At 38.7% G+C, this 23,260-nt stretch overlaps 1 protein-coding gene across 8 annotated transcripts in view; it reads left to right on the forward strand.

Moving 5' to 3' along the window:
- Positions 1-23,260, forward strand: part of KIAA1549 — a 144,378-nt gene that overhangs the window by 77,799 nt on the left and 43,319 nt on the right. For all 8 annotated transcript variants that reach the window (XR_014587458.1, XM_083846393.1, XM_083846387.1 and 5 more), the window contains 5 exons: positions 1,003-1,186; positions 7,452-7,511; positions 10,215-10,360; positions 18,334-18,511; positions 19,838-20,022. Coding sequence is in view for 7 of the 8 variants with exons in the window: in XM_083846393.1 (XP_083702519.1) it covers positions 1,003-1,186; positions 7,452-7,511; positions 10,215-10,360; positions 18,334-18,511; positions 19,838-20,022 (753 nt within the window). In the remaining variant the exon portion in view is untranslated. The remainder of the gene's footprint in view (positions 1-1,002; positions 1,187-7,451; positions 7,512-10,214; positions 10,361-18,333; positions 18,512-19,837; positions 20,023-23,260) is intronic.

The following is a 23,260-nucleotide window of genomic DNA, read 5'->3' on the forward strand; positions in this document are numbered from 1 at the left end:
TGTGCTGGGTACTGAATCGTGGCAGCGCTTAAAACTCCCTGGGAAGTCAATAGAATCATAGAATCTTTAAGGCTGGAAAAGACTTCCAAGATCATCTCGTCCAACCATTCCCATATGAACAATATCACCCATTAAACCATGTCCGTAAGCCCCCACTAGCCTTTCCTTAAACACACCCAGGGACAGGGACTCTACTACCTCTGTGGGTAGCCTTCAACTTGTGAGACTAACTCCCTCTTCTCTCTGAATTCTTAATTTTTTCTAGCTTTGTTGTAATACTAAAATTAGTATTAAAAAAAAAAAGTGCTATTTAATGGGCACCATAAATGCCTGTCAGTGCTACCATAAAATGGTCATAACAGTAAATATGATATAAACTTCAGAGTACATGAAGTACTATGTAGTACATATAGTAAAGTGCATAGATATGTACTCAAAACTGTACAGCTGAGTGAAGCAATATAGATAGAATATGGATAGAATGAAGACAGAATATGCAAAACAACTTCTTGGTGTATCGACTTAGCAAACTTTCTTTATAAATAGTTTATTACTGCTTGGAAGAGGTTTGTCTGTATATACATAGTTGCTCTGTACATAGGTGGCAGAGTGAGACTTCTAACAGTTGTAGGATCTGGGTATGCATGATGGAGTACGTTTCGACCAAGAGCCATTTTCATACTATGTCTTTGTCATGGTGTTTTCCTGTCTGTTCCATACAGTTTGGTATTCATCTGGCATTTTTTCCATCATTTTCTGAATGATAGCTTTCAGATCATTGTGGATTATGAATGACCTCAAAGGATAATCCTTAGAAAGAGAATGCATGCGTAACTTTGCCTCTTCGAGACTCAGTATGCCGAAGCAATCTGGAATCGATGTTCCTCTGCTTTGATATAAAATACTTTCCCCTCACATTAGGAAAAAAAAAATCTGTCAAGAAACAAATAGATATGCCAGTGATTTGATTTTGCTGACAGTGTTCCAATCTTGTCTTTTCAGATACTGAATATAACTCTGAGTAGGCCCGGGGCTGCATTTCGTCAGGGCCCCGTGAGCATCATTTTTGCCATCCGAGATAGATATGGTTTTCTAAATGGGTCCGAAGTCAGTGAGCAGTTAAGAAACCTGTCCGTGGTGGAATTCAGCTTCTATCTGGGTTTTCCTGTGCAGCAAATTGCTGAACGTGAGTACTTGTTGCCAAAACTGCAAAATACCTTTTTTTTTTTAGTAATTTTTCCCCTACTATGTAAAATTGATTTTGTTCATAAGTGATAATGCATCTTTAAGTACCTGACTTGTATCATAAATTCTGCTGAGCAAGTCTGTACCTCTCTGCTCACGTAGTGTGTGTCAGTGTTACAGCAACTTGTTGCTTTTGTCATCATTCTTCTGCACTGGACCGGTTGTGCTGAACCTGGCATCATTTTCCCTGGTCTTAGTCCAGATACTTTAGAACAAACAAACAACAAAAAGATAGTCACTTTGATCAATACTTCTGTGCAGTATGTCTTTATTATGTCTACGATGCCTTTGCTGCTCGTCATCAGTGTTTACTACCTTGGGCTCTGTGCTGTGCTCAACTGTGACTGACTTCTAGAAGGCATGGGATAGTGTCAGCATAAGTTTATATTTGCCCATGTAGTCAGTAGCAATGCTTTTTTAAGTAATCATTTATCTTTTAAGGTATTTTAAGTATCTTACTCACGTTCTGTGTACTACTTGCATTGCAAGTCACTTTTTCCAGTCCATGGTCATTCTAAACTTAGATTAATGGGAACTGCCTGCAAAGCAGTTTCCTTGATGTTCATTCTTGACAGCTTATGTTTGGTTAGATTTTGCAGGTGACCTCAGTCTCATAAATATGCCAAGTATCTCAGTTCAACAATAATCCTTGTACACTAGTGGATTGTTTATTACAACAGTGACTCATGAATGTAAGTCAGATCATGAGAGAACAGTACTGCCTTTCCTGGTGGAACCCATTCATGTTAATCTAGTCCATTAATTCCCAGTTTCTCCTATCTCATTGTACTTTCCAATGCAGATTTTTAATCATCTGAGTTACTTTTTGTGGGCTATATAGGTGCATAGCACCTGACACAGTGATTCCATCTATCCAGTCAAATTTCTGATGGAAAATCAGGCCTAGTGGTAGGTGGTGTTCATTGTGCAGCTGTACAGCAGTATGTTATTGAAGACAGAGCAAAGAGAATGATTGTCACCAAAAGTTGTGCTGTGCAGCACCTTTAAATCTATATACAGTGACTGCACAAGATAATTTCCCAGTGACTAGAAGTAGTATTCATTTTTTTAATCTTTTGTTTTAATTTTGAGGGATTTTGATCCCTCTGTTCTCATAACCAATTAAAAATGTAGCAGGTGTTGTATTAACCTTCTCATTTCCTTTTAATAATTCTGTTCTCACTTGGTCTCACATAGACTGTACCTGTGTAGTGGTAGCAGTATTTAAATGAGCCAGGACCTAAAGCCTTGAGAATTCTTGTTCATAGCATTTCCTTGTCCCTTGTGAGGCCACAGAAGTTCTCAGATTGTGGGCTGTGATCTTTGTCTCTCACTGAATTCAAAATAAATGTTCTACTTGCCATGATTGCTTGAAAGACGTTTCTCTTCACTATGCATGGATTTTTTTTCACCTTTGCCCTTGAGTTTATTACTTTTAGTCTCTTGGGTATTATTTTTAGCGTCTTGACATTTTTTTCCCTGTGAAGTACACACATCTGATCCTACAATTTTTACTTATGTCCACATATTCTGGAGAGATATTTGTAGTGTAGTGAATTTGCAGGTTGCCCCTTGCTGAGAATCCCATCTTCCAGATTGTGTGGTGGTGGTGCAGTGCAATTAGATGATAACAGAATTTCTACCAAGGTCAATATATCCTGAAAGACAAGACTGGCCATAGGGGAAAAACATTGCTATTAAACATGCATGTGTGCTGCTCTTTTCCCCCCTCCACCCCTAATGGTATTTAGGAAATGTAAAGCTAATTTATGCAGTGCTCAGACCAGGAACTCCTCCCATGTTATTTGCATGCTTGTAGTGCCTAGCCAGTGGGACTGATTCCTGGCTAATGCCAGTGGAGCTCTGTGATAGCATGTCACTAGAGCAACTCTTATTTAATTATAGATTTAGCCCACTGCAGGACAGCTCATTAGGATTTGCACTTCTCTGGTTTGGTCTCAGTAGTGCCTCAGTGTGTTTGGTTTCAGTGTTGTGGAACGCCAGACGTGGTGCCATTTGATAAAGTCAGCAAAGTGAGAATGCAGCTTCTCAGCTTGTTCAGAGCTATGGGTCTGTCTGTCAGCAAGCAATAATGGACATAGTTCATACACTTCTGCAAGCAAGGCATCCGCACTCAGTTACTTTTAGCTGTTTCCACTTTTTTTCTTCCACTGTTACTGTGGCTGTGTTTCGAGCCAAATCATTTTAGATCTTCAGAGCCAGAAATCACGTCCAGAGGCTCAGCAGTGTTGGGCAGATCTCTTCTGAGACATCTTATTCAGCAGTCTGCTTGAGGATGACCAACAGCCAGATTCTCAGAGCTACTTTGGCAGTGAGATGCCTAAATGGTTTGATTTTCTATGCTCTGTTCTCATGTTTTCCTTTAGTCTGCAGAGCAGTTGCAGCAGGCAAGGTGTTGTGAAGATCGTCCTTTGACAGATAGCTACTTTGCTCTGTGCAAATTATTTGCAACCCTCTGCTTTTCAACATGATTTGGGGGGCAGTTTTGGAAGGTATATTTATATGTAAATGTGAAATATTCCTTACCATATGGTTCTATGGTGTTTGTGCATTGACTGCCAGGCCTGGTAGCAGTTATATGCCTGGTGGTGACCCCCTCCTTAGGGCTCTGTATATCATCTGACAAGTTTTATAGCCTGCACCTGAAGAAAAAGAACTGATCTGTAGGTGAGCTGAGCTGTCAGGGGGTTCGCACTGATTCATACTAAGGACAAGCTGCTTGTGTAATATCACTGTGACTCAGCATCGTTAAGTGAAGTGAGATCTTGCTTTTGCTATCCCAAATATGAGCTTTGTTTGAAGGAATGTATTTGCTCCCTGCTTCCTGTTCACTTCATATAGCCTTTTGCACACAGTTCTTCCGTTGGGTTTTTCACATAATTGATATATACTGCTTATACTTTAAAGTGTGTGGGTTGTCCCTGTGCAATACATGATTAACAGCAGGAATTCTTAGTCTTTATTTTTTCTTGTTGCACTCATCAAAGTAAGTTTCTACAGTACAAGTCGTCTGTTTGACAGAATGGACTGTTCTGTGCAGGAATAGGGCTGTTGGAGTGGCCAGGCCTGGAAACATCCAGACTTGTTTTTTTGCCCCACAGACTTCTAGGTGACTTCAGCAACACGCTATGTTCAAATGTCCAGTTTACATCTTTCTGCCTGCTAATTTTGCATTGTCCACCTTACATCTCACATTTCAGATTGCAAACTCATTTGGTTACATGGTTGTGAACTACATGTCAGCAGAAAGAAAACCATGTTTAGTCACAGTTCCTAGGTGCTAGTGCTTTTTTTTAAACAACAAAACAAAACAAACAAAAAAAAACGTAGAAAGGAATATGTTTAGTATGCCTTTATGGCTGTAAGATTTCTCTGAGGACACGCAAAGGCTAACACTGGACTACATGAGGAATATTGGCCTTTGTGAGCCTACCCCAAATATATTGCTTTTTTTATTAGGGCTCTAAATAGAGATAGTTGCCTTGGGACTGTTTTTCAGTGCCATAACTAGCACTTTGATGGGTGGCATCTATTTCAGATACCTTGGAGATGTTGCAAGGCCAATAGGATAAGATGAAATAATATGATGCAGTCCAAGGACTGCAGATTTTTTCGTAGTTTTTCTCAGAGTGGATTTTGGATCAGATTTTTAACAAATAGTGTTTTAATACATACTACACCCCAGTGTTTCCATGGAATCTTAATTTTTGGGTGATGTCTTCTCATACTAAATATAAATACTTCATTCCTTCCATGCTTTCTCCTACTGTTCCTCCATTTATCATAAATAAGAACAGTCAATGTGGTACCAGTTCTAGCATGCATAGTTCCATGTCTTCATGTAAGATCAGACATATCCTTACCAGAATACCTGTCGAAGGCCATGTTAGTGGAGTCATGTGCTTCAGATTGCTGTCGAGAGACTTCTAGGTGGCTAGGTGACCCTTTGCTTTTTCAGTCAGCATCAAATCAACACTGTTACATGGTGTGGTACTTCAGGACTGCGTGACAGAATCTTCTCGTGGGGATAGTGTATACTTCATTAATGCATCAATAGTCATTAGCAGACCAGCCGCAATCTAACTACCAATTGCATTTTGTCTGAGCTGGTTTTAAACAGTAGTTCCAGGAGGACTAGGAATATTGCAACTATGATCATGCTGCATTGCTGAGACTCCAGCTGAGCTCAGGACCAGGCCACACGTCTTAGTGAGGCACTGGAGTGGCCTGTGGCATATAAGGGCTGGAACCTGTACTTTATAGCTTTGGAGCATTGTCTGAGTTGCAGAAGTGTCCTTCATTTCATGCATTCTTTGTCAGGTTTTAGAACGCAGCCTTAGCTGCCAGTGATCATGGCACATCCTCCTTTTCAATTTCAAGATTTTCTGCTCGTCAGTTTATTTTTAAATTTCATTAATTCCGTGAAAAGTTTAAGTGAATAGTCATCCAGTAATTTGCATGAATTAAATCATTTTCAAGTACTAATTAGCAAAAGCGTGAAGAACGCATTAAGTATTGAGGCAAAGCATGATTTTGGTTTAAAAGAAGAAAAAATCTGCAACTGTTAGCAGTTCAAAGTTTTGTGGCAATTGGAAGGTTTTTGATTTTCTTCTCTTTCTATGCTTTGGAAAACACAGATCCAGTTTTGTTTATGCTTTTCTGTTCAAGTTGTATTTCTAAATTGAAGTGAACAATTGCATGACCGGAGCAAATAGAACTCCAATCTATAACCTACGCTCAGAAGAATCATGTAGCAGTATACCAAAAATAAATGTGTTAAATTAAATGGACTGCGGGGTGCTATTTGTGTGTCTGAGTTTTGGAAATTTGATGCACCCTGGTCAGCGTATGGAGTACTGATGTTCATGTTCAGAATAAAGAACCATATTCTTATACCATTCTGAACAGTAAGTCACAATGTACCTCCCAGGTGGTTCTCTTAAAGCTAGTGGTATTATTATTGTTGGAATAAAGGTGCAAATAACCACATTTTCACTTTTTTTCCACAAGACTATCCATAAATCTGTGGAAATAAAAGATAGTGTAAGTAGTAATTCCTCTGCTTTTATGTTAGCAAAAAATTGGTAAGCTTTTTAAGGGGCAAAGAATTGGGTTTTAGGTATGCTGACAGAAGTCAGCTGCTCTACAAATCATGTCACAATTAAATTAGAAAACATGATTTTCTACATGTCTAAAACATGCAGTAGTGGCAAACTGTCTCTGGAACTGAAGACTGGACAGCTTTGTTCTAAATTAGTTTAGCATGTACCAGTTCATTCTTTCTATCCATGAAACAGTTTAAAAATTAACCTTTGTGTATGCTTAGCAAACTGCATCTGGATTAAATATTTTGAGAAAGTTATGACCCTTCCTCTTTTGTATTGCCATAGTAAAGCTTAAGACTTCCCTTGAGGAAACTGTTGGCCCAGCCCCCATCTTCACTTGTTTCCCAACATGTCTTTACTGCTCTCCAGTGGAAACCTTGGGAAAAATCTTATTCCTATTGAAATCAGTGGAAATTGACTTAATTCACTTCACTGGGGCAAGGATTTCACTCTGGAGCATGGCTTTATACAGGAAGCTTGGGGCCATCAGGCCAAACACATAATCCATTAGATTTGTCCTCAGCAGTGCTTCTACATATGTTTCTTTGTGATTTTTGTAAAATAGTTTACCAAGGTGATATATTTTAAATATTTCCACCTGCATGAGTCGGGAACACAAATCAGATCTATTCAGTTTTATTCTTTGCATTTAATATTTCCATGTAGTTTCTGCCTCATAGGAAGTCATGTTTTCGTTCTCAGACACTCATGGATTGCTTCATTGCCCTTTGAGCAGAAGTCTTATCCTGCATTTAGCTCAGTAAGAAACAGAATTCACATTGAGCTTTACTTTTAAGTTTCTAGGAGCAATGACCTCAGTACAGCAGCTTGAAATCTTTCAGGTAATAAATCTGACTGCTTCAGTTAGCTTCTTTTTGTTCAGAGACGAACCGGGGGAGTGTATGTTCACAGCACTTGCCTTACCACTGTGTCTGCACGGCCTCAGGAGTTGCAATACATCTGTGCAAATAAGATGCTTACTGACAGTATAAAGTACGAAGTGGTTTCTTTTTTTTGTGTGTATGTTGTTGAGAGTACTGTTCTAACGGATGTTTTTCCTCCATTCTATTTTTCCCTCAGCCTTTCATTATCCTAAGCTTAATGTGTCTCAGTTAATGAAATCTTCCTGGGTGAGAACAGGTACGTACAGTGTATGTCAGTAAGTAAGCGCGCAACTATTTTTGTTAGCAGGGTAACTAGCCTAGATAAATATCAATACCCTGGGGGTGCTGCGTGTTTGTAGGGTGGTAATGTGCCTAAGGTGAATAAATTCTAAAACCAAAGGCCTGGTGACCTGGGACATCTGGGAAATATAATTCCTGGGTCTAGAATGAACTATTGCAATTTCTTGATAATGTACATTAAAATTTTTGTCTATAAGGCAGTTCATTCTTAGCAAGACAACTTATGCTGTCAGGCATAAGGTATCTACCCTGCATGCTTTCAATATCCTACATTGATTTTAAGATTTTTTTTTTCGTTTTAGGTGAAAATAAGAACTTTCTGTGTAGCACTTTGTACCAAAACATGCCAGGAATAAAACAGAAGAAAAATAGTTATGTTCTGAGTATGGGAAAGGGCTTCATCAAATTTCATTGATCTCTTCTGATTAATTCACAGTAGATCCCTCCCACCCTAGTCTGTTGGATGTTTTATTCTGCAATGAGCAGATATGGTTGAGCTGTCACTTTTAGATGCTCAAAGGCTATTGAGTTTGCTTGCAAGCACAGTAGATCCCACCTGCTTCTTCAACACAGAAAGGCTGAATGGTAACCAGGGTATGCCTAATAACCTTGCTGTTACAGTGCTGATGCCTCACTGGATACACTTCTGTCTTCCCACAGCCTTTCCATCCATAGTTTACCAGTAGTATAGACATACTTTTTGTTTTTTTTTCAGGTATCCCTGTCTCCTCTCACTAGTTACGAGCGTACTTCTAAGCAGGAAACCAAATTGCAGCTTAACCTCTGAAGCCCACATAGTTTGTTTTACTAAAGAATTTCAAATTGTGTTCAGTAACAGGAGAGAATCTACCTGTGTGTATTGCACAGCCAACGTCATCCTCTCCTAGGTGTTTGTTGGCTTTTTTTTAGTTGGTTTGGTGAAGATACCCTCACCCTCTCCTGCTTCATCTGTTTTTATCTGTTTTTGTTGGAAGTTTCCTTAGATCCTGGAGTAAGAAAAAAGGTTCTTCCAGCTCCGAAATAACATATGCACTCCTCCACATGCTTTTTTTTGTCCCTAAAATTCCTGGCTATGAGGTTTTAAAGCCAGTTGCAGCACCTTTCTTTGATACAAAGGGATTTTTTTTGTAATCCCAGTTCTTGCAGGCATCCTGGGAAAAGCTAGTACACTTTGGCTGTGTCAGTCCTTTAAGTATGTATATTGTATTTTAAGGGCAAAATCATTCTATATTAATGGCTTTTTTCATTATTTGATAGCTGCTTCTAGACAGATGGTATGACTCAAGACAAAGGAAAATGATAGAATTTCTGCACGCTAAAGATGAGGGTTTTTTAGTAGTCAATTACCAAGATATATGTGCATGGGTATTCTAAAGTATCCCAATAGTCATAAAACATTGGGAGATGCAGTGTTCTCTGTAGCTGTACTCTTGGTTGTAGAATACAGTTCATGCTATTAAGAAGAACTAACTGAAACTCAAATTCAATACGCAGGCAAGAACGTTCTTCTTGCTGTATATAATATCCCTAAGCCACTGTCTGTTTATTTTGATTTTGATTTTGAGATGCTTCATTAGTGATTGAATTTAGCAGACATGCTGTTGATCTCTGTGAAAAATCATGAAAATATTTCCTTTTTTTCTGACATATGCAGTGAAAAATTTTAAATGGAAAATGTGGTTTTTATATTTTGTTTAATAATTTAAACAAAATTGTATTTAATTGATTTTATCTAATCAAATTGCTTTTTATTAAGCACCACACTTGAGTAAGCAAACATGAAAAACTTTACTGAAAAAGGGACCTTTTAAAAAATAAACCATTATAATGGAGGGCCTCAGGAATGAAAAGTGGATTATTTTGCTAATGTCAGTGGCGAGTCAGTTTATGATCCTTTAAGGTTTTTTAATTGGATTGTTCAGATGACTGTCACTCCATTAACTCCATTTTACTTTTTCTGGATGCCATCATGTTGGCAAAGGTCCACAGTTTTTTGGTGTTTCCTGCGTGTTGTTTTTCAGGTATTCATCTCAGCATCAGCTGCCTTAGTGACCTGGAGTACCTGGGGTTAGGGAGTGAAGTTGGTGGGGCTACTAACTGTTTTTTTGTGTGTGCTTTAATTGGCATACTTGGTACTCTTGATTTTATCTAGGGAAGATGTGTTTGGAAAACACAGGTTCATTCACCTGCTCTTACTTTTTAACCTTGATTCTGAACCCTTGCCCTGCCCATTTCCAACTGTGTCTCACTTTCAAACACAAAATTTTGATTGAAAGTAGTTGCTGCAAGCAATTTAGCTGAATTTTCTCTTTTGGTTGTTTTTGAATAATTCATTGGATGTTCATATGTTTGTTTTTTCAAAATCTAAATTTTTTTCAACATTCTGTGTCTGCCTAGACTGTCTGAGATTCCAAAAGTGCCCTCTGTCCTTTTTTTTTTTTTAATTTATTTCTTTTAACTTTTCCTGATACAAAGCCTTCCTTTCTAATGTGTAACCACTGGCTTAACTTCCCAGTATTCCCCCAAGAATACTGCTGCTCTTGAATTGTCCATGAGATGTCACAGAGTGACTCAACACTTGTAACTGAAGTTGCAGAAAAGACACTGAAAACTTTTACTAATTCATTTGTGTTCTTGGGTTACTTTTTCTGCAATGTAGTTCTCTTGGGTGTCGTCGACCAGCGAATTCAGGAGGAAGTATTTCAGGCTGAGATGGAGCGGAAGCTGGCTCACCTGTTAAACGAGGCTTTGGCCAGAGGGCGGATATGGAGACGAGCCAGTTTTGCAGGCAGCAACATTGTGCAGGTATTAAGAGCTCAAAGTCAGAGAAGAAATAAAGGGGAATAAATTATTCAATAAGTTAATAATACCTAGAATTTGAGTTGAGAAAAGATAACTCAAAAGCATGTATCACATTTGACTAGTTTAGCTAGTTGATGATGCTTATGTTCTGTACTTGAAATGTGGTTTTTCTGGCTAACTGGTTGTCTTTTAAACTAAAAATAACCAATGGAAACAGCTGAGTATTTTAAGTGTCTATTAAAAAAAATTAATGACTTTTTAAAAACCACATCGCAAATGATTTTATCAACATCCTATTCAAAAAAACAGCTATCTTGTCTGACTTGTATGAGATGCCTTGGAAAAATGAGATAAAATCGTCATCTGAATCAAAAAGGTACTTTGCTGGAACAGCTGCTTCACAGCTCTCTATGGTGTTTTGGTGACAGAGTAGAAATATGAAATAGAATCATATGCTGCTTGATGCAGCAGCAGAGCAGTATATTCTGACTCTTAACTCCCTATTTATCATAGGTCACTCCTGTGATCAGGAGTGGCTTTTAAGTAAGATCGATAAATTACATCAAATTTTGTACGTGTGACAGCTTCTGAAGACCTGCACTTCATTATAGTTTTGCCTCAGGTGGAATTATTGACATAATGTCCATGAAGGCTTGGATATTTAATTTTAATTTATAAATCCTCACATGTTCTTCTAGTCATTTCAAAAAGCTGAAAACCATTTTTTAAGAATAATGTTCTTAAAAATTCCTTTTTCTAGCTAAGTCAATAGCAGTTCGTTTATCTCTCAGATTGCCCTTCTTGTAGTTCAAACCTATTATCTTTACTTAACTTAACCTTCCAGTTTTTGCTAGCACTTAAATTTCCAGATATTGGGATTTTCTTTCTTTTGTTTTTCTGTCTTGGAAACATCTGTTTCAGTAATTGATTTTACTTTTATTTTTCTTTAATGCAGCTTTGAATTGCTGTAAATAGATGTCTTTTATTACCAACACCTCTTATTGCACTTTGTTCTTTATGCCTCAGTCCTCCCTTTGCATATAAAATAAACACATAATCCTTATGTTGCTAGCAAAGATACCATAGCCTATAAAATGTGTACATGTAGATTATGGTTTTACTATTTTAGATAATAAAGCTCAAAGTCATTTGTATTTTTTCCTGTGCAAGATTCCAAGCAGGTACTTTCTAGCTAAAGAATAGTATTTTGGAAAATACAGTGTTTTTCTAATAACTTTGTATTACTTACTGGGATATGAGATAACTCTGCAGCTCATGTCCCAAGCAGCAATGCTGCTCATTTATGCTACTTAAACAGTGTGAAGAGTCGCAAATTGCTGTCTTCGGCAGTGGAGGATTCTCCTAGTTATGTTCAGCACACCATACCATCCCACACAACACAAGGCTGTTCCAGGTGCTTACAGCCAATACTGTTCTATACGGTTAGTACCGTAATACGGGAGGTGTGGAAGAGAAGAAGGCTGAAGGAGAGTGGATGATATGCTTGCAGCATGTGATCCTCACTGCTACGTATCTGTGATCAGTGAGGTGCTTTCCTGCATGAATCTTGGTAGGTACTGTCAGGTATCACAGCTGCTTGTTCGCATGCATTCACAGAATATTTAGGTGTATGGTAGGTAAGACAGCCTTAGAGGCTGTTGGTTTATGGTATCTCAAATAGACTTTATTAAACATAAATTGCATTAATTACCTGATGCTTAACGTTCCCTTAGAGTTGATTATTTATATTTTGTCTCTGAGGCCAACTTCCTAACTCCTAGAAAATGAACAAACTTTTTCTGTGTCATCTGGTTTTGACTTAGTCATTTGCTGGTGCCCTAAGGAGACATACAGGGAAGAATCCCATTCAGACACAACCAGCCTTAGAAATTTGTTCATAAGAGTTTGGCCATGTGCTTCTAGGTGAGTCTTTGTGCCCTGTGGCTGCATCTTCCAGAGCACCTACTTTTACCTGTGTGCAAATAAATGGAAAAAAAAATGTTCTTTGTATTTTTCTTCTCTGCAGTATTTCCTTGCATCAGTGAAGGTATCTGGTGACTTCCCACAGCTTCATCAGTTATGTCTGAGTATTTCAGTAATCCTACTGTTTCTTCTCTCCCCCACACCCAGCTCTCAGAGCCGTGTTCTAACCTGGGTACTCTGCAGAGAGAAGCTCAAATACTTTGGTGATTACTGCAGCAGAGAACATGCATGCTGAAATGGCATTTCTGTAGAAAACAAAACAGGTTGGCTAAGGTTTGGCTCGTATAATGCAGATAGATAATTAAGGAATAGTTCTGCCTTAATATTAAATTCTTTAGGAAGTAACGATCTTTTCACCAGGATTACTTTGTGTATTCAAAGGCCCAACCAAACAAGTTACTAGCTTTTTCTTTGTGCTAGGACTGGAGCGACCGAGTTTCATGTGTGCAGCGGTGCTGTAAACTTGGCCGGTTACTGCTGCAGCTCTAGAGATAGGAACCTGGAGTCTGAGCCCGGGGAAGACTTTCATGCTTACAGCAGGTTTCATAGGCAGTGTCCTGACCACATCAATATTCCTGTGATGCGAGGATAGTTATGCAGAGCTGCTCTCATGTTGACCTTTTCTAGGACCAGTGTAATAGAAATGTCAGCATCACATCTGGTGCAAAGACACGTGCAGCTGGAGTGAGGCACCTGCTGGTGGTCTCCTGAGTGAAGGATTGCTTTCAAGAGTGCTTCCCTGTCAGTTGAGGGTCTGGTCCATAGCCACTCGCAATAAACCTTTTAGTTTTACTGCTGCTCATTCTATTACTCATAGCCAAGTTTTTAAGCTGTGTATGAAGTGTGTTGTTTATATGCATGTTTGAGTCTTGAGGGGCAGCTATTTATGTTCCTTGTGTTTTGTATTGAGATTTTCCCATCTCTTTCTTGCTCACCAAACAGCGACTACTCTATTAGTAGGCCACAATGAAGTGAAAATAAGAACAGAAGCTGCCAGTAACACCGGAGTGTTGGTTACTTCCATTAGCAAGATGTGCATATATCCACAAAAGACTAGACACGTTTCACTTGTGTTGAGCCCCTGTAGATCTGAGTTTTTCCTGAGGTGAAAGATATTTATAGTGTATTGAAATGTGACATTTCTAAGCTCTATTAGAAAATCAAGATTGTGGGTCAAAAGGTGAAGCAATTATTTGCAAATATTACTGCAGGCATATAAAGTTTCCTTTCATATACTAAGAAAATAGAATTGATACTTTGTGAGGTTTAGATTTCATTTCTAAAGGTGTTAGGATCTAAGAATGTTAAAAATTACTCTCTAAATCTCGACACGTTGAATAAGAGCTTTGGTCTACCTAGGGTGCTCAGATAGCATGTTTTCCTCTCCTCTGTGCTATTAACAGGTGGCACTCCAGGCTAAAAAATACCTATAACCATCTCTAAGAAAAACCTTTGAGGCCTCATGGTTGACTGTTTTACATGAGATAGTTCCCTTGACTTTTTATAACGTTCATATTATTGTTTTACAGAGCATGTCATATATATTTTTGACATGTATCTGCTGTTTCTGCACATGCTTAATGCTGTTTGCGTTGCACCCACACAGCCTAAGCCACATGATACGTTTTGTGAATAGTTCATCATTTCTCATTAAATTCTTGTGGAAATAGTGGGTTTAATAGTAGTTTAAAAATATGCTAGAAGCTAATACAAAAATAATTTTCCTTCATTGCGGTGTGCTTGTTCCCTTGAACCTAAAAGAAAGCAAAAAGGTGATCCTAGTAAGTGACAAAAAGAACGATGTTCTAATTTAAAGAAAAGAGCAGGTTAGATGACAGTACAGTCATAACGTGCATGAGAGAATAGTATCTGTGAGGGGAGGTAATGACTGAATCGAGTTTTTCATTAAAGCAGGGGTTCATTCCCTTGCTTTTCTGCTAACAGCATATATCTCTCCCGAGTGCATAACCTGGGTGAAGGCCAAGTCTCTGTGTGAGACATCAGGTGCAGAGCCTGTAGGAACTGCTGCCCGACCTCGTGGTTGGAGCGGCTTCACCTCACGTTGGCCGCCCGGTGCAGCAGTGGGTGGCTGGCCAGAGCCCTGCAGCAGCAGTGGGAGCCCCGGCACCTCACCACAGCATTTTGTCTCCACTGGTTTCTAGTGGAGCACCGTCAGGTTCCTTACAGTCTGCTGACATCTGTGTTTCATCAAACCGATTAATGGGCCGGCAAAGCCTCCACAGAAGGCAGCAGAGGAGCGGTCCTTAGGCCTGCAGTCCGTGTCCCGGTCCCCTCAGCTCACTCACTGGTCTCCCTGGCACGGTGTGACGAGGGTCCAAGGGCCCATGTGCCAAACTGGGTGAGTGCTTGATGTGGTGGCACACAGCCCTGCCAGAGCACTCGGGGACCGTGCTGGCAGCCAGTGAGCTGCATCAATGTTTCCTGCCATTGCCGGTTTGTGCAAGGGCTTTCTCAGACCCAGAGCCACATGCACGTGAGGCTTGCTTCACGTGTTTTATGTGGCCTCATCTCCTGAACCCTTCAGGCCACAGTACAGCTTAAGTGCCTGTATGCTAAAATACTGGTTTTTAATAAAGTAGAAAGCGGAATCTTTTTTGATTATATTTTTTTTCCTAAGGGATGAAGGTAGTGAAAAATGGAAAATCATCCTAGTGCATATGTTTTGGAGTTTTTGAGGGTGTGTTTGCTTATTCCTCAGTAACACTTCTGCCTTCAAACCCCTGAATAAGCTCACCCAGGGACTCCTTTCCTGTGAATGGGTTTATGGCTGGGAGATCTCAGGCTGACTGATGCTCTGCACATGCCTCGTGAGTTTGTCCAACACCTGGATTTCCCCTGCTTTCATTTATGAACTAGACCTGGTTGCCAAGGCAACTCTCTTCACTGACCTATGATAGTCTCTTGAAGACACTTTTTAAATTAAATTTACTGACACCTGAACACAATTAAGTCTCTATTCTCTGGAGGTTAAATGCACATCTAGTATCAAGAAAGATGAAATCATTTCTGTACACAGAAGTTGAATGAATTAGTCTTTTCTTTTTTTCTTTTTTAATTTTCTGCCTTCTCTGTATTGAAATTCTTGCATCTCATCTCTCCTTATGTCTTTCCTCACTGCCAAAGTATAAACGTAAAGTGCTTCCTTCCTCGCACATGGGCTGCATTTCTACATGCCTGGAAAATACCACTTCTGTCTCTGCATGCATTCTTAGCGCTCTCAAGGAGAGAGACCACTATTAAATATGAGACAAAAACAATCTGAAGCTGTACAGAGAATACAATTTGGAGGAAAATGGCACAAAACTTATTACACAGAAGCTGTGTAAAACTTATTACACAGAAGCTGTGTAAAAAATGGGTGCAATGGCTGCGTATCTTGATTTTTAAAATAGATTTAAAAATAGTTCGGATCTAGTGTGACAGTTTGTGTTACAGCAAACCTAGAGGTCTGTTAAAAAAAAAAAACAACAGAGGGTTAGTGAATCAACAAGACAGATCAGAAAACTGAAGTGCTGATACTGTCGCAATTCCTGAGTTTGCATGCAAGTTGAGCTGTCTCATAGCCACCTCAACAATACCCTGTTCAGCCATCAGCTCTCTGAGAACAGAACTCTGTAGCCATCTCCCCATGGATTTGAAATTTAGTCTGCACCTTTCTGTAGTATGATGTGAGCACTCATTAAGAACCGCATGTTCAGAATGAATTCTTTCAGAGAAAACGTATCTGAAAACAGTGAGTTTTGTTCATTTGCACCAGCCTGCACTTCCCTCTGTTGAATTTCTTGTTCATTCCCATGTTCTCTATACTGTGCCAAAATACCTCCAGATGCTTCTCCTTCCTATCCTATTGGATTCCTCTCACCGTTCCCTACTCCTCAATATGGAGAGGAGTATTAAAATTGTTTTATTTTGGTTGTGGCAACTTGCACAACGGGATCTGTCTTCCTCCCCCTCTGTTCTTTGTAAAGGCAACTGTGGAGGAGTTCCTTTCTGAACTCATTCAGCCAGAGTTTCTGACTGTTACTCTGTGTGTACAACACACATACAGTAAGTGTTGTACTTCTTGAACACTCCACAATGCCACAAAATCTATGATAATTCAATTTAAGAATCTTCTACATTTCTGTGATTCTGTAGGTTTGCGTGTGTCACAAAGAAGCTTCCTAAAATTAAAATGAGAACCCATTGACTTTAATCACAAGCAGCCTTTCAGTTCCCTTGCTCTCTGTGTGAGGTATGTGCTAGTTAGGAAGTGCTCATCCATGCTGAAAGCAGATACTGCTTAATACTCCATGCTGTTCTGTGCATTAAGGCCAGACTGTGGCGAAGGCAGCCCACCTGAAGTAGAAATACGAAGCTGTGGGCATTTGTTAACTCGTGATGTATCTGGGTTCTGTGAATCCAGATTTGACCTTAGAGCTGCTGAATATGTGTACTAACAAACCATATTTATTGATACCCTTGCGTTACCTTCAGTCAGGGATTGGTAGAAGCGTGAATAGCATTCAGGATGAGAAAACGGTATTGGTTAATGGGTTAGTAGGTCTTGCTGTGTCTCATAAAATTGTTCATTTCTCTGCTCTATTTTTGGGTATTCTGTAACTTATGCCAAATGTGACTAATGCTGAACATTATTCTTTGATTTCAGTTGATTTGGCCTAGAAAACTTTTATGACAGTTACGTTTTTTGCTTTGGTTTTTGTTTTGTTTTTATTATACTTAATATTGCCATTCCTGGGAGATGCTTTTATAGGACATGTTGAGCTGATGTCCCCCAAAGACAAGAATAACATTGCACTGCTTCCCTTCAACAAGATTGTTTTGTTAGAAACAAGGAAAGAAAAAATAAAAAAGCTTTGCTTTTGTAAGTCTTAGACATGCAAACATTTATTAATTTGCTTTATTTTAAGCCTATAAGCAGTTGTTTGAGATTCTAATTTATTAAATATGTACTTCACAGTGAAAGGAGAGTTCTGAAGGAAACTAAATATATTGCTCCATTGTGGCATTTCCTCCCAGATCTCTTCAAACTCTGTTTTGCATGGTGGAATACCTCTTGCTGCTTGTTTGGAGTATTTCTAGGTTGAAAACACCATTAAACTTAAATGGTAAAACAGAGGAGAATTATTATATATGAGTTTAATTTTATAGGAATTTAAAATTGTTATGTGAGTCTCATCTGCAATGTAGATGTTCAACAGTTAGATAGTATCTACAGGGCTTCTTCATAGCACACATTCTTTTGATTATTAACATCTTTAGAAGACTGCTTCCCACAGCATCAAATAAATTCTTTCCTGAAGAAAGGTGGATACCAGGGGGAGCTGTTTGGAGGATGAAGGTAACTGTGCAGGTGCTTTCATTTAGGAAGAGCAAACAGTTCTTTTTGAAGCTAACAGAATATTTGCCCGTGTAAGTGCTTAACATTCAGAAAAACTGAACCAAAAAAAAAGTGTGTGTTATGAATAAAAAAAATGTGAAGTCAAATATTCAGAGAAGGAAAAGTGCAATCAAATGAATCTCTCCAGCAGCTCCTACTACCCAACAAACTACAAAGGTAATAAGGCTTCTAGGGTGGGATGGTATTGGCATCTTCAGAATGAAAGCAGTTCTCTTCAGTACTGGATCTCTATGTTGTCATGAAACAAATAAAAATAAATAAATAAATAAACAACGTTCAGATTTGCTATAAAAATGTATTATGTGAGGGATCACTTCCCTGGAAATTTCCATTTATAGAATCATAGAATATCCCAGATTGGGACATATATATCCCAGATATATCCCAGATGAGGACAGATAGAGATTCCATCTTGGCAAAGCTGTTCCAAATGTTTCTTTTTAGAGAAGTGTCCTTAAGACCCAAACCCTGCGAAGGGAAGGGGAAGACGGGGAAAGACTAAAAGGCTAAATGTATGGGAACCCCGAATAAATACAACTTAAAATGTAAAAGCATTCCAATTTCTCTTCAGATTGTGAATGTGTCACGGTTAGATGGTGTTGATAACCCTGTGGAGCTGATCTACTTTGTGGAGGATCAAGATGGAGCGAGATTCAGTGCTTTGAAGTGCTCTGACCTGATGAACAGGGTTGATATCCAGCGGGCCGCAATCATCCTCGGATACCGCATTGAAGGCGCCGTTGCACAGCGTAAGCCCTGTCAAATCTGCACTGATGCCAGCAGAGAGAAAAGGGAAGGGTGATATTAGCTTTGGAGATTATGGCACTGCACAGTGCCCACAATTGTGGTGGTTTGCTCTTGGAATATGTTTCTAAATTTTGTCCCTCATTAAAACAGCACTTTAAAGATTGATCAGTAGCTCATATACTTCTTAATTTCTGTCAATGGTTTGCAATATTGGTTGAACAAAAATGCAAAAAGTTGCAATAGTAAATTCCGTTTATAGAAACGGTAAGTGTTGAACACACTTCATGGACTGTTTATAGCTTATTCGGCATACAGAAACTTAATATCTCTGGCACATCATTAAATGGTTGTTTCAACAGGCACAGATTTTTTTTCTTTCTTACTGGGAAGAAACTAAACAAGCAAAATTTTTTGTATAAGACAATGGTAATTTTATATAAGAAATTGTAATGACGTAAATGAGCTGTTAGAAGTATAAAGTGTAAGAACTAAAATATGTTCCTTTACTCTTGAGATTCATCATCAGAATGGCTATTAATAAAAATGACACAAAAATAAATTGAATAGAAATGCTGTTTTTTGACTTGAAAGCATTGTTTTAAGAAAATGTGTCAATTTGACTAGAAATATATTACTGCTATGGGTTTTAGTCCCACGTATAGCCACTATGCAAAAAATAGAGCAATTGGAAGTTTTATCAGTTTTTCCAAATCACTTTTTCCATGCATGACTTGTTTGTTTACACTTTTCAATATGACTTTCTTTTTTTCCTCTGGGAGTAAAAGATCTCTCACACTGACAATGAAATAGAGAAAGGGAAAAAAAAGGTAACAAAAATGTGGGGCTATACACAACAGGTAGGGGGTTGTTACTGATTTCAAATTCACTGTCATTATTGGTGGGGAGGATAACAATATCCATAACAAAAGAGAAGAGATAGCTGATGATTATACCTAAAGCAGGATGCAGACAAGATGCAGTAAAGTTGAAAACATTCTCACCTTAATGGTGAGTCATTTTTCTGGACCCATTTCACTATGTTAGGTCAGGTTGGGGTTACAAAGTGATGTGGTAGAAGTGTATTATCATCAGTAATTTAAGCACGGGTCCTCAGAAGGTAGACCAGAACAATTGATCACCTGCCCCATGCTTCCTGAGCATGACATATGTTAACTTCTAAGTGTATGACATTTCCTGTGATGTGCGGCTGGTTTCTGATAAATTCCTGAACTAGTATTTACAAGAATATAAAAATACATAACCTTGAAGTGTCCTCAGTTAAAAATATATAACCACATAAAGCTGCTGTCTTCCTTTTAACTTCACAGCTGTGGAAAAGCTGAAGGAGTCCTCCTCAGAGTCACAGAATAGCAACCTATGGATTATTGTTGGAGTGGCAGTCCCAGTTGCTGTGGTGCTCCTGATCGTTATTATTTTATACTGGAAACTTTGTCGAACAGACAAGCTGGAGTTTCAGCCCGACACGATAAGCAACATTCAGCAGCGACAGAAGGTAAAAGGGGAAGCTGTGCTGGGAGGAGGTTGAGTATTCTGACCATAAATGAACGTGGGAGTCTAGGGAACGCCTTGTATCCTTAAATAGCATGTGGAAACATAGCTTCAGAGCTTTTTCATTAAAAAGCAAAGAAAAAAGTTAAATGATAGTTAAAGTCAAGAATCCCATGGTGTTTTATCTGTTCTCCTAGTTACATGATACTGTGTTAGATAGATACATTCTTCTGAAATAGGGGCAGTGAGGTTGAAAGGAATCCTTTATCACTTCATTTCAAGGCTTCAGCTAGAACTGAGTAGGAGGAAATGTATTGAGTGTTGAAGCAGTGACCTTGTTTTCTGCAGAGGGCTGAATTTTTATTTGGCGAGTTTCCGCTAAAGTAATTTGACAACTGAACCACACCATCCATTATACCTCAAACTGGAACTAGCATTTGCTAGTTTCCATCTTTGGGATGGGCTTTTTGCCCATCTTTGCTGCTCCCCATTCTTCTGGAGCTGTACTCTGTTTTGAGAGCCTGTTGCAGGACTAGAACTGCAGTTACTAGATTTGAATGAGACTTCATGGGTGGGCGTGCTGGCTGATGTGATGGAGGACTGGGTTAGGATGGTGATAAATTCAGTAGTCTGTCTTTTTAGTGCTCAAGACCGTAAATGATCCATGATTTTCACAAAATTAAAAGGAGTGGAAAAATGACTTAAAGGGTTACAAATCCTACTTTTCCTTTTTAACAACTGATGAGAACATGTCTGTTTGTTAGAAATACTTATTAGTGAGGATGCTATCAGAGGCATTAATAAAGGCAAAGTAATCTGCCTGTGCTAATCCTGTGGTACTGTAGTCATGTTTCTGTAACTGTCACCTCATGTTCAGTCATACAGTTTTCTCTGTAGCAAGTCTTGTCTGTACACCATGCTCCTTTTCGAGATAATTAATGATGTGAAAGATGAGAGAAGCAGAAAGCGGTTGCACTTCCAAAGCAGTCAGAACAAATCAATAGCAACTTCCACTTGTCTTGGCAGTGCAGAGTGAGTGTAAGAATCAAGGTCAGCAACAAGTTGTACCCTTCGATGAACTTCATCTTCTGCTATGGTTTCACCTGTGCTCTGGTAATACATAACACAAACCTTGATTGAAGAAGTTCCCTGTAGTAGTTTAAGCTAATTTGAGAAGGGTCATACAAAAAAGGCAGGAGGGGATCATTATCCTTCTTACACTATTTCATGACATAAATTTTCAGTACCTCTCTGTTGTCTCAAGCATTTTGTAAGAAAGCGGCTGTGTTGGCTGTGAGGCCAGAAACATCTTTTCATCCCATTGTTTTGGAAAGTTGCTCAATTGTTTGCCTCTGCTGCTTCCACAATGTTCTTCATTTTAATCATTCATGAGTCAGAAGCCTTGAATTTGTTTATATGCAAGTCCTAGTTCACCTAGGGAGCCACTTTTCCTTCTCTAGGGAAGTGACTTCAAGCAAACTAGAAAGATCCAGTAAGGACATCTAGTCCAGTCCTTCATGTGCCAGTGGATGGCTCATGCTTAAATACTAAATGAGGTAAAGCAATAAAAAGCATCTTAAATTTTTATCAGTTAGTGCATTAAAAATCTGGCAAAATCTACTTAAAAAAAAAAAAAAATTCTTCCTTTGCTTGGGACCCAGAATGAAAGAATTAATCTGGGTTCCATGATAGCAGGCTGTTGTTGGGCTCTCTTCATGTCTCCAAACAGTGGGTTGGAATTCCAGGGCAGAATAGGGCTTATTAAGCAAGCACTGAAGGACCCACAGACAGTCACGACAGCATACAAATGACGACGTGCATTTGGTCTGGTTCAGGTCTTTTAAATTGTTTGTGGTTTTCATTCTTTTTATTACAGTAAATGCAAAGAAATGATGAAGAGAGTCAAGTCATGTGGTCTGGGATTTAAGATTTAAAAAAAAATCAATTTAAAAATAAATTTCACCCCACCTGCACCCCCTCATTACGCTCATAATTATTTGAACTTGCCTTTGGTACCAAAGGAAAGTGAAGGTCTTCACAACCTCTGTAAACTGGAGGATATTTTGGTTAGAGATGTTTTGTTTTTTTTTTCTTGAGATCAAATATTTTATTGGAAAAGCCACAAAGATTATGCATTTATAGTGATATTTTTCTTCACTTCCATTAAGCTTAAGAAAAAAAAGTAAATAAAGAAATGGAATGTGTAAATCTTAAAATATTTCACTAACAGGCATGGCATGCATACTGGAAATAGAAGACAATTTTGTCAACATGTAATAAGTCTATAATGTGTTTTGCACTTGAAATTTTTTTATTTTTTTTTTTAACAGTAGTTCTACTGGTTTGGAAAGTAAGAAACAGGGACGCTCTTCTCCTGTTCAGATGAAATAGAGGTTGCAGGCTCGGTCCTTAAAACATCAACAGTGATTAGTTGGGTAAACATATAGTAATGTTCATTTTTCTGCAAATGACATCATTAAGTCTTAAAATTTGCAGGAGCTTTTTATTCTCAGTTTGGGGTGTCTCTTAGAAATTTGAATTCTCTTAAGATGGTTTAAAGACACTATATTCTAGATTCTGTAGCCCAGTGTGTCATTGATCTTTTCTTTCTTTCTTCATTTTATTTAATCACTTAATTCTAGTTTTAAACACCTGCTTTCATCCTGAAATATTTTGATTTGCACACAGGCCATATAGTCATTTGAATTTTAATCTTCTATTTGTTAAGGCTTACTTTCACAGAATTATCTTTTATTTCTTTTTTTCCCTTGGGTAGGTAGGATATTTGTGTTCCTACGACCACCATTATGAGCAAGTGATAAATTGCATACCCTAATAATCTACCTTCCAATGAAGCAGACAAGTACAATTATCTGTTGTTAAGACCCTAAATGCCTTTTGGCTTGCCCCTGAGAGTATGGCTACCTGGGTACAGCACCGTGTGGGAAAGATCACAAGGTATCTTGGCTGTGCAGGCACTCCGTCATGCCAGCCTTCTTTGGTCTCAGTCCAGAGCATGGTGTTTCTGCAGCATCCATGCTTCTTGAGAGTATTTGGGTCACAGCCCACCACTTGCGACTGTAGATAATAGCATATTTTTCATGTCACCAGGCATAGTTGTGTTGAAAAATATTTAGGTCCTATGGTGATAAACCCATAGAATTATCCAAGGCTGCATCTGTAGTTGTGTCATAGCAGCCTTGAAGCTGAGCTTGAGTCTGGTGTTGCTGCTTGCCCCCACC

This window comes from Anser anser (genome assembly GCF_964211835.1).
Source record: "Anser anser genome assembly, chromosome: 1".
NCBI lineage: Eukaryota > Metazoa > Chordata > Aves > Anseriformes > Anatidae > Anser > Anser anser.